The sequence below is a fragment of the Oryzias latipes genome, chromosome 16 (genome assembly GCF_053564925.1).
Source record: "Oryzias latipes strain Hd-rR chromosome 16, Olatipes_Hd-rR_3.1".
Lineage (NCBI taxonomy): Eukaryota > Metazoa > Chordata > Actinopteri > Beloniformes > Adrianichthyidae > Oryzias > Oryzias latipes.
This window is the reverse complement of record NC_136252.1, coordinates 13,979,165-13,991,731: the sequence shown is the minus strand read 5'-3', so window position 1 is coordinate 13,991,731 and position 12,567 is coordinate 13,979,165. Positions and strand designations below refer to the sequence as shown.

Here is a 12,567-nt window from a genome sequence, read left to right as displayed (position 1 = left end):
ATAAACATTTGTGTTAAGTTTTCCTACGCAAACAGTTATAATTTAGTGAGCATTTAATAGTGAATAATAACTCATAGGAACCCATATTTAATGTTGATTAATTGTTTTTTTCTCTTTATTTTATTTTCTAGTCTTCAAACCTCATTATAGCCGGTTTACTTTCACCAGTTTCACCTCACCAACTCTGGCTCTCTTTGCGAAAGGTTTGGGCCCCCCTGTCCTAAAGGCACTTATGTGTCGCCCCTCCCCCTCAGAGGGGGAGGGGCGACACACTGCACGCACCTCACTAACAACTAGAGTGTGGCAATATCAGCTGTACGTCACAAATCCAGGCATCTGATATTCCCCTCACAACACATCATACACTTACCACTGGCACGACAATGGTACGTTCCATTTTCATGACATCTCTTGAATTTGCCACACGAGCCTTAAGGGAACTCACTCCTATCTCGGACCGTCCTTGGGTCCGGACAACCCAGAAACCTGCAGCACCCGTATGGGTCAACCCCTGCATGGTTGCAGGTGGCTAAGGCATTAGTGACTGCAGGACAAAAGGCTTTAGAGAGGTAACGAGAGAAACCATCGTGATGTATGAGTTCACTTAACAAATAAGTTGGTCATATGTTTCCCCTGTTTGCAAATGGAAACCATCTTCCAATGGGTCTGACATCAAGAATTAACATCCTTCTATTGCAACTCCCCCCAAACACGTGTAAAGGCCATAAGTATTTCTCATTTCACTCAGATGAAGTCAATAAAAAAAGGAAAACAAGCATTTAAACACACACAGAGGTTCAAGCAGCTGGTGAGTTTGCCCTTGACTGCCCAGCCTGTGGCGGTGGCATGGATGCAGCTGTTTTAGAGGGCTCTGAGTGGGATTTAGAAAGACGTGTCCTTGTCAAGGGTATATTTCTTATTTTGGGCTTTTCTTTTTATTTTCTCCCTTTAAAGCTGAAACACTGTCCAGTCTGGCATAGCCATTGAAACTCGTATTTGTTATCAGGACAACTGTAATGATAAATGAAGAGTCCCAGCATGAAGCATGAGGCTTTTGGATTTTTTCTTTTTTTTTTTTGGCTGCACAGCAAAGCTCAGTGTTGCCCAGTCAAACATGTAAACATCTCAAATGCAACATCCAGTTAACAGTTTCTGACAGCCTCTGAAATGGCTTTATCCACTCATGGGTTCCTTTATTGTGCATCATGCTGCAATAAAAAGGATAATTCTGCCTTGAACTTAACTTTAAGAGATGTAAATAATATGTAAACAAAAATCCGTATTCAAATTAGCGTCCGTGGATTGTTGAGTGTTATGAAACTCCTGGTGGTTCGACTGAATTGATTTGTGCGGAAAATCCTTCAGAAATGATTCAAAAGGATTTCAGCTGATGACAATAAAAAGAATGGCCTCTGCAGTCAAACTTATGAGGAAAAGCTACCTTATCTTGTTCAATCAAGAGGGATTTAGACATGTGGTGAGAATAAACGACCAAATCTTTTGATGGTTAGTTTTAGCCTTGGAACAGGTGGTACTAAAGTTTTGTTAATGGTAATTCATTTGTATTAATTTATGAGCATTATCTGTAATATAAAAATGTTTTGATCCAAACCAAAGTTGAGTTTTTTTAATGCTAATGTTGGCGAAGAAAAGCATTAGTATGTGATGAAAATCCTGTGGAAATGACAAATGTGAAGATTAAATATGGAAAAAGAAAAGAGTTTTTAGAGGACAAAAATGCAGAAGACTGGAGATAAACTTCATAAATTAGTAAATACGTCAGTAAATAAACCCAAAATAACTAGCCTAAAAAAGTTGATAGATGACAAAATTGAAACCTGAACAGAAGACAGAAAAGGCAGAAAGACCTGACAGTGATTAAAAAAAATGATGTAGACAAAGGCAGAAAAATACTTTACAAAAAAAAAACAAGTCAGAACTGTTGGCGTAGAGTGAGCCCCCCTCTCCCACCCCTTCCCATCACCAATGACTGAGAGCTCTCTGTTTACACTCTGTCCCACTAGCTGAGAGCCCCCACAACCTCAAGCTAACTTTACCTTTAAAATAAAAATTGGGAGCAATACCACAGCTATCCTGCTGTACCGTTGCCATAGATTCCAGCTCGGACGAGGAAAACAAAGACGTATATGGATCTATTTGTCTACATATGCTAAAAACACAAAAAAAAACAATTTTCCTGGCAGTGGGTCTTTAAGACTGAAGATGTCATCGGCAACACCTCGGTAACACACACTTTTTGACATACCGTAACTCTAAGATTTTGATGTGGAGAAAAGCGGCTTTTCATATTAACTTTGAACCAACATGCAAAACACATCTCTAACTTTAAATGCAGCATAATGACACAATTTGATTTAAGTTGGTAATGTAACACCCTACTGTATGTAAAGTGTTGCAGATCAGCAAAGGCTGCCTTTCTCTGCTTCAGAATCTGCTGGAATTCCATTGATTGCTTTAAACAGTTGAAGAGTTACAGCAGTGGAACGAATGTCAACACTAAAGCTTAAGCTGTGGTGTTAAAAGGGTTAAAGCATTAACTCTACACCCATAAGAAAAAAGGATTCCTCTACATTATCAGCTTTCCCTCATGCCAAATTGGTTGGTTGAGGGCCTCATCAGAGCCTTTTTTGTCCACAATACAGCTGAGGTTAATGCTTCATGTCAACAATGACCAGACTGCTCTCTGCCAAACGGCGCAATCTTCAGTGCAGTGTTGGAGGAATTATGTAGCCTGAAGAGGTTAACAAACACCTCATTATAGCCGGTTTACTTTAACCAGGAAGCTGGGGGTCACATCCGCCACTAAAGGGTGGAAGTCATCATGTTTCCCACCACTCCCAAACTTAAATAAATAATTAAGTTTTACAGTAAATGTGGGTTAAAACTGATGTATTTAGAGAACACTTTAAGTATCATGAAAGTACAAAGTAGAGCTCCAGCTCAATTATGTCTGATGTTCACAATCCTTTTCTAAAACTCAACCCTTCAAGAGGATTGCTACGGAAACCATTTTTTCTGCTCGAGTCCATTGCTACAACATATGCTGAGGAAATGCTGCTAAAGCATTTAACTCCCCCCAGTTTATTGTTCAATGCACAAGTTCTAAAACTGGTGATACAGTAACCCTTTTTTTTTTAAAAAAAGGTCACTGGCCCTTTTGGTTATCAGAGTGCAAAGTTGCCCTTGACTGACCCGCTTGGGGCTGTGAAAGAGGCGCGGCCTGCCGTGCAGTTGGGGATTCTGAGAGTGCGCTTTTAAAGAACAGATGCTGGGGCACGACAGCTGTTCCTCTGGCCTAAACTGGAGCCAATTGGCTGAAGTCTCCAAACAAGAACAAAAACATCAACATGTGTTATTAAAACCCTCCCCTCTTAATAGGACACACTGAAACTACACAGAATGAAAACACAGAAATTCATATTCACCTCTCCATTTAGATCATACATTCACATTGAGCAGATTTAGGTTTGAAATATCGGTTTATTTTTGTTTTAAGGGACATAGCCATCAACACTATATTGTAAGAGGATTAGAAAAGCGATGCACTCACCTTGAAAAGACTGCCTCACTCTCTTCACAAGCTCCTCTATGGGATAGCTGGCCAGATCTCCTCGAGCATGTTTAGTCTTGCAGTATGTGCACGCGTTCAGACACCTACACCAGCAGGAGCAGACAGACGGGGAGATCAGAAAAAAGATGCACAGATGCGAAAAACTCGTCTACTAACTACAAAAAAAAAAAAAAACAGATGCACCAGCCTCTCCATTTTTGGAGGCATTAAATCAGGTTCCGTCTGGCTTTGGCCTAATGTTTCTACAGAATTTCTGACTGAGCACATATCATTTATAAAACAATACAGAATTAACTAAAAACAGCTTTTGTGAAAAAGTTGAAAAAAAAATGATCTCTGTCTGGCTAAAACAAAAGCATCAGAAAATAAAAAGTCAAAAATGCTCCTTCTATTAAACTGCTTCTTCCAGACACAACAGCTGCTTTTAGAGAGAGGAGCAGCAAAAAGCAATGCATTCAAAAACAATGTTTTTGTTTTCTACAAGCAAAGACGCATAATTCCAACACGCAGTGGAAAGAAGGGAGCAAGACAACGAAGCAGAAAACAGGAATAAGTACAAGTTTTTCTTTTTTTTTCATTTTCTTCAACCAAATGCCCATAATGATGGAGTTGAAGCCGACTGAAAGTAAGAAGTATTTTTTTGCTGTTGTGTAAATAAACTACCACTGAATGGTAGACGAAACACATTGTTAAGCTTCTGGTTGTTTTCTTGCCTGCGGGAAAACTAAATAAGATTCTGACAGATGCACAAGGATAAAAACGCTTACTCTCATTGTGGAATAATAACTATACAATGTTTTATTCAGACTTCAATTTTTCATAGAGTAAAAAGAAACTTTTCCTCCATGTTTCCAATCAAACATCTATGCAGACCGACCTAAAATCCCAGCAGTTGCCTGCAGAGAGAAATACAGAGTGACGGTGTCTTTAAGTGCAGATTGATGCTCTGGCTAACTTCTGTTGACTAATGTCTGTTCAAAACTCACCATTTCATACAACAGTACCATCTATCAACAAAGTACTTTTCATTTCAGTCTGGTGTAAAAAAAACATTTTTTTTATAAGCTTCTAATTTAAAACTAGTTTCAAAGGGGTTTATGAACTATAAATCAGTGAGGTGTGAGGCTGGAATACTGTCAATTTATTGTCATTTCTGCAAGAAGAAAAAAACGATAAAAATTGGAGCCAGGTCAGTTCACAAAGGAACCACCAGGGTGATTTTATTGTTAAACCACTGTGTTGTGTATTGTATTGGTGACTATGGGTTTTGATTGAGATGGTACCATTTGAATCCTCAGTTATCCAACAGCCACTTTAGAAACTATTTGTCATTTCCATTTGGTTTTTTTAAAGAGGGACATCAGTGATGTCATATGAAGCAGTATTGACAACAACCACAGAGCTAAAGACAAATGAAAAAAGCTTCAAACAGGCAAATTAGGACTAAAAGTCCTAAATGAGGTTCCACTGTGGTCTCTGTAGGTTTGGCATCTGACAAGAATAGCTATTTCTCAACTTTAATGTGTCTATGTGTGCAGAGGGCTAGCTCAAATATTAGCGCAGGTCTTTAGGAGTTAAACATATATGGTATTGTAATCTCTGTCAGGTAGCTTATGCACTCTATATGCTGTTGTGAGGGAGAACTAAGACTATTCCAGGAAACTAACAAACTAACAAATGGATGTATGAGCCACACATATCATTCTTAAAAGGTGTATTGATTGACAATGTTCTCCTGATTTTCTAGAAATTCCTAGTCATGTGACATCTGCTGATGGGCAGCTTTATGCTGCATAATTTGGACCAATGAGAGAATTCTTTAAGAAAGAGAATAGACATAACAGACTAAAAACAGATCAAACCCAGGAAGACATTTTAGAGAAAATGACTTCTCTGAAAGTACATACAAGGTATAATTCCTATATTTAATGTAATGTGCAGTATGCTTTTAGCAGTTTCAGAAAGATAAATGGTGTCTTTTTTTTACAGTTCTCAGTAAAACAGCAAAGCAAAATATCATCACAAATATCGACCACTTTTCATTACGGCAAGCCATTGTGCAGAGACGCTGTCTTTTTCTAAGAATTTTATCATTTTCTAAGAAACCAACTGTTTCGGGATCTCACAACCAGCTGAGAGTTGGCAGATTTGGTCTTTATGTATTGATAAGGCTGCATGTTTAACAGCAGGTTCCACTCAGGAGGAAGCCTGACTGTTCTCTGGCTCCGACCTCACCAACCCCATATCCCTTTACCCACAGTTCCCCTGTGATGTGACTACAGTTTCCTCTTGGATTTGGTCAAACAACCTAAGTTTCACTTCCAACTACATTAAGAAACACTAAAAAGCTCTACCTCTTGATGCCTGTCCATCAACAGTTAGGTAGGGGTGAGACTGTGAGGTTGCTAGAGATGCTAGCCAAAGATCCCTGAAAACCAGATAATAACAAGTTTGGGAAATTCAAGACACATAAATAAGTTAGGAGAAAGTTCCAGAGCTGTGGATGAGCCACACCACTCCCCCGCTGTGTTCAGAAACACAACAAAAAATCGAATTTCGTGTTAACCCCAAGTCTAATGAAGAGTTTCGAGATTGCACAACTCGAGTTTGGACGTCCTTGAACATAACTTAGCTAATAAAAGAGGACGCGTTGATTTGTTTTGTCCACTATTTAAAAACTTCACACTTCACTAGAGACTGAAAAGTGAATTTATAGTTGCAGCTCCGTTTGAAGGGCAGCATCAGAGGCCAAGGCGTACTCCAGCTCCTCTGCAGGCACGACGGGCGACCATGTACGGGTCGGCAAACAAAGACACTTTTATTTGAAGCGTTCACAAAGACGCTGCAGCTCGACTTCAGTGAAGCTCCTCCAGCTGCTCCACGCAATGGTCAAGGGCCTCGACTCACTACATCAGATAAAAGATGCGGGGCAGATTAACAACCAGCTACAGCTGTGAAAGAAACCACTGGCCCTCATCCCCACCTGCAGCGGCTTCGACACACACACTGTTATGAAGGCGATCAGTCAAAAGACATGTATAAAGAGAAAAAGAAATCTGAAGAGGTAACTGCCTCTGGAAAAAAAAACAGATGATTGTGAAACAATGAAGGACTCAGAAGTAGTAATATTACTTAAAAAAAAAATAAAGTTGGTGATCTTATTTTCTCAGAACCGCTTCTTTTTTGCGGCGGAAAAAAAAGATAACAGAATCAAAACACAAGGAGTCAAACCAGTTTTCATTTTCACTTTTATTCAACTCCATACCTTTCCTACTGATTTATCTGCAGCTCCATCTCTGAAATACGCCTTGCAATACAACCAAAATGACAGGAGCATCCCTAATGTCACAAATCATCAAACACTGGAGAAGAAAAAGACACCGGGCTATCTATCCAACCCCCCCACCACCCCCTGCCCGCTCCTGGGGTATTGCTTATCCTGGCTGAGGGCACTAAAGATGGTAGCTGGGTCACAGGACCTTGCTGTGGAGAAAACACAGACAGATGGGACCCCATGTGCATGCATGCGCACAAATACACACACTCGCGCACGCGTGCACACACAAAACACACACCACCAGGGGGTCCATCCATCTTAATGTGATCAGGCCCAGCTGAGTGGATCACACCAACATTAATCTCAAGAGACAGTCAGTGGCTTGGGTGTCTGCGTGTGTGCGTTTGCATCAATTATATGCCTGTGTAAGCAAACTGCTGCATAGCATTTGTCGAGGATTGCAACAATGCATTAGCAGTTTCGACTTTTCTATTGAACCCACTACAAGTCAGCGGAGTCAGACTGACGTAAGGGGGGGTCGTTTTCCTGACACACACTTTGGTCTTCTAGTTCTGTCAACTTCAGTTGGGTTGGATGAGAAAATAACAGCTTACGCCTTAGTATGGTTGTCCAGACGTGTGGAAGGTCGTAGAATGGAGCAGCTTGCAGTTTGCAGTTCCCCCAAGGTTCGTGCAGCCACCTTAAGGCGGATAATAAAAATGCAACGTACCATTGTTGTGCATGTGGGAGGTGAATCATGAAATATTTGTCAGGATGTAAAGTAAATTGCAAACACATGGCGTAAGAGTGATGCTGTACATACGGTGCCCTTTATGGCACACCTACAGACTTATTGATTGAGGGCAAATGCCGCATGCACGATTTGTGCAGTCGATAAGTAAGTGTCTGTAGGATGCCCACACAATCTACACTCTGATTGTCTAATTTACTAATTCCTAACGCAATGAGTGTACAAGGGGCATGCAAGAAGCACACACTAGTGATGGATAGATGAGGCCTCGTGAATCGTTTCGGCACGTTGCCCAAACTGTGTTGATACTGTGTCACTACTGTGTCACTTAATACTGACTCCTGCTGGACCAAAAAGGTCATTGCAGGCAACCAAGTTAAGAAACTTGTCATTGTAGTTCCTCATTCTTCTGTCTCGCTCTGTAATGCCCCAGCATTGGGGAAGTGATTTTTAGTTTGACAGTTCTGCAGAACAAATGCCACATTTAACCTCCAAAACATATAACAATTCATTTCAAATGAGAGTCTGTTTGAAATTGAATTGTATTCTGCTGGATCAAGTGGAAACCAAGAGGAACAGGAGAAACAAAAAGCCAAAAACCCTATTTAAAGTATTGAATAATTTAACAAATTAACTAATTAAAACACCACATTCAACACCTGTAGGAAAGATTCAGTAAAAGAAAACGTCAAACACAGGTGGGCGGGGAAAACGGGGGCGCATGAGTGCGAGAATTTTTCAACAGCTAAAAGCTGGGCGCGCATCCAAAGCACCAATAATTGTTATATCTCCAACTCTGTTAAACTCCCCGCTGGACTGATTTAGCACCCAAGGGACAGTAATGTAACTAAAAACATCCGGTAATTTTTCAAAATAAAATCTCTTCAAAAAAAAAGATTGCTTAGAGCACATGTCTTTGTCATGTGCTTTATTGATACTTAAGGATTCTTAATTCTGTCTGATAAAAGTGAACAACTCAAGGCAAAGCGGGCCAAATGTGGCCCACCATGTCATTATATGTGGCCCGCAAGGCTATAAAAGTTTTTAATTTCCTACAATAAAAAATAAAAATTGCTGTGTATTTATTCATTTCTAGGGGGAATTGGACTTCAAATATCGGATTGGGCAACTATACATGAGGACTTAAACACTGTCCATGTAACCTAACCTAACAAAACAAATGTAAAAGGATTTATGCTAGAGTAACAAGCAAACATATGTTTTCTATGCAACTGTAATCATCACTTTAAAAAGTTATAATAAATAAATAAATGAGTTATTTAACATTAGTGAGTAGTCAGGTTTATTTTTCATTACATTTATTTACATGTATAAGTTATATCTGGCCCGTTGAGGACAACCACTATGATTATGTGGCCCTTGTGGGTACCGGATGTTCTCGGGTTGCCGGATGTTCTCGGGGTCCTTCGACCAATGATGACGTCACACTATTTGATTGGCTGTAAGTTGCCACGACCAATGAGTTGACGTAGCTAAATTTTTTTTAAAACTTTATTGACACTTGCGGTATCATGCATTAACAATGACATTAACGTTAACAACGAACAATAACAATGTAATGAATATTGCTTCGAAGATCAGTCACCATTGCCAAACATAACATATTAACATACAAAAAATAAAGAATAGAGGGGGAAAAAGAAACAATGAACATAACACAAATAAATAAAAACATAAGTAAAATAAAATAAAGGAACATAGAAAAAATCTAAATAGTCTAATACTAGTTAAGTTAGGGGTACTCGTGAAGTTTGTATTTCTGTTAAAAGTTATAAAAAGTGGTTTGGTCTTCAAAACTTGACCTCACCAAGATGGCGGTGCTCTCCTCCCATGAGGAACCACGTGATGTCTCCTCTAGTGATATAACTCATTGGTAGGACCCTGAAGGACCCCGAGAACATCCGGCAACCCGAGAACATCCGGTACCCACACCCTCACAGTTTGACACCCCTGGCTTAGAGACTCATAATAAAACTAACTAAAACCCGCCAAATTGACGTGAAAACAGCCCAAATCAAATATTTGCCATAAAATCAAAATCAAATCCACCCAATTGGGTGGAAAACCGCTTAATCTGGCAACACGGCTTCCTTGTTTGGCTCATCTGTGACACACGCATATATTTTAGATCACTGATCTGCATTTGCCATGTTGATTTCTAAAATAGTTATGTCTATTTTTACATAGTAATTAAGTAGTTCATCTTTGTCATGTGCTTTATTGATACTTAAGGATTCTTAATTCTGTCTGATAAAAGTGAAGAACCGGATAATGATAAATCATGTGATAAAATGGTTACGGTAGAACAGGGGTGGGATTATATAAGTTCCCTTCCTTCCACTCCCTTTCAAGCAATATTTAATTTAATGTCTAATTATCCTAAGTTTGATACGTCATTGTATGAATGTATAACTGATATTTTTATTGATTTTGTGCATTATTCTTACTTTAATGCTTGAAATAAACCATTTAAAAAAATCAAAAACACACCGACACAGTGGCTGTATCGGTCACGTGACTTCTCTTGAACCGACACCGGGTTTCACTTCATGAGTTGGACTCGTGAGCCGACGCGTCGGTGTTGCCAGACCCATCACTAGCACACACTTATCACTTAAACAGCACTAACGGGCCCTTTGGGCAATGTGCAGGATTAAAGAAAAACATGTCCGATGTGCCAGCGTCTGACCTACTTCATCCTTACTTACCCTCATGTGCTGTCTCAGTGTTTACTGCGACCCAGCGCACACAGCATGGCCGTAGAAAAAGGTGCATGAACATTTTCACTCAAAAATTCACCAAGTGGTCTACGACCTTGATATTTTGTTTGGGCCTCCAGCGTGTCCCACAAAGGTTTGCCCATTTTTCACCCACAGATAGCCTGTAGCCTTATCCCATAAGGGCAGTTGTAACTAATTCCTGTCTTCTACTGGTCTGTCTGTGATGCGTTTGTGATGCGTTTCCGTTACGTTATGCTGACACAAAACAATAGAATGTTCATTAATCAGCTGGACTGTTTACATCGCCTCTGTCATGTCTCACATCTGTCCCTCCGCAATGTAAGCTTTACGCAGGAGTTTTATTTCCAGTCCAAGCATCCGTTTTGCGAACCAAAAGCCAGAAAAACAGGAAGCAGGTTCTGGTTTCAAAATCAAAACCTCTGCAGTACTTTCAAAATAAAAGTTAATTTTATATTTGAGGTGACGTGCCCACGCAACTGCGGATTACACTGTCGTCCATTTTCGCCATGGATGGTGATAGCTTACTTTTGAAAGTACAAAAACATAATTTATGCCACAAAATATGAATTTTACAAGGACTTGCCGAGGAAGGAGAGGCCATGGGGCCCGACATCCAAAGGTTTGGAGGTTGTCGTTAGGTAGGTCTTTTGTTTCAATTTCTTGGCACGAGGGTGGCAGAACAAACCACTCCTCCAGGAGCCAGGGGCCAGGGGGGACGGACTGACGCAATGCAGGGGAGATGCACCGCGGGTGGATCAATGTAAATCAGGCGTAAGCCTCACCTTAATAGTACAAGTCATGAACGTTTCAAACCTATCAAGATAGAAAATATGCCGAAGTGCCGCAAAGACAGCTGAATCTTCCACCTCCTCATCAGCCTCTGGATTTCCTCTTCCTTGTGTTTCTACTCAGTCCAATCAATTTCCTGCTCGTTAATTAAACCAAAGAAGTGGGTGCTGTACCTGACAACGGGGTAATTCATTAATGTGTTACTATGAAAAAGGCTGCCTCCCTAGAGTGTGTGAGTATGTACATTAATTATAAATCCAAAGAGTGTGGTGTCGAAGAAGCCTTTAAACGAAACAAAGGAAAACTCGGAGGTTTCTCTGTACATCTGTAAATCTCTCACACACACATATATACAGAATAAAGTTACTTTGCAGAGGCTTAGCATGCAGCATTTTAAAGAAACACACTGGGAGTACGTTGGTCAAAAGTAATTTTTCTGTATGATAAGAAGTTAGTGACTACACATTAATTAAATGAGATGTTCTATGAATAAACAAATTAAGTCTTTAGTGCATTGGAATACAAGCACCAGTGTGTTCGGGGGGGCCTTCATTGTGCCAGCTTAAAATGTAATTATGGAAACAAAGCTTAGGCTGAGCAGGAAGTCGAACAGCGCAACCTCTAATGCAAGATTATTCTTCACTGTCACTGTTGAGACTGTGGAGTGGGTGAAGTGGGCATAGGAACAAACAATATTGGAATTACTCTTATTAATAGACAGAACAATGCCTGCAGTCTTTAAGTTCGCTGTAAGTGTCATCTCAAAGTCAAAGTGGAGGTGGCACAACAACAGAGTCAACAAACAAAGAAAGATGACACAGTGCAGGAAAGACTTATTAGCGGTCATGAATAGAAGGTGATTTGTAATTCAGAAAAAGCTCAGCAGTTAAATCCAAAGCAAATTCTGTGTTTGGTTAAAGTGCACACCAAAGATCCAGATAAAAACCTAACTTATAAATGTTTAACTGTAATGTGGATTTTGGGATAGATCTCTTTGATAATGGCTTAGCTTTTTCCGTTATGAGTCTGGACTCATTCAAATAAGCCCTAATCCATAAAGTACGACTTTTCCAACTTAAAAAAACGTTTATCACTAGTTATTTTTTTAAACTTTTTGCTGTTTATTTATATCCATTCTGGACTAATGGTGGCAAAGGCACAATAAGTGTCACATTAAGTGAGACAAAAGGATCAGAGATCCTTCGGTCGTCAGATGTTTGCAGAAGACGCCTCCATGATAGGACGGATCACTGGCGGGGGACGAGGCAGCATACTGGAGGGAGGTGGCCATTCTGGTGACATGGTGTAAGGATGACAACCTCACCCTCAACACAGACATGACAGAAGATGATAGTGGACGTTAGGAAGGAGAGGAACCCTCATCAGCTGCTGCTTC

General features: G+C 40.1%; 1 protein-coding gene across 2 annotated transcripts in view; it reads right to left on the bottom strand.

Moving 5' to 3' along the window:
• Positions 1-12,567, bottom strand: part of cdkal1 (CDK5 regulatory subunit associated protein 1-like 1) — a 252,726-nt gene that overhangs the window by 142,835 nt on the left and 97,324 nt on the right. For both annotated transcript variants that reach the window (XM_023963817.2, XM_023963818.2), the window contains exon 8: positions 3,572-3,675. In XM_023963817.2, the coding sequence (XP_023819585.1) occupies positions 3,572-3,675 (104 nt within the window). The remainder of the gene's footprint in view (positions 1-3,571; positions 3,676-12,567) is intronic.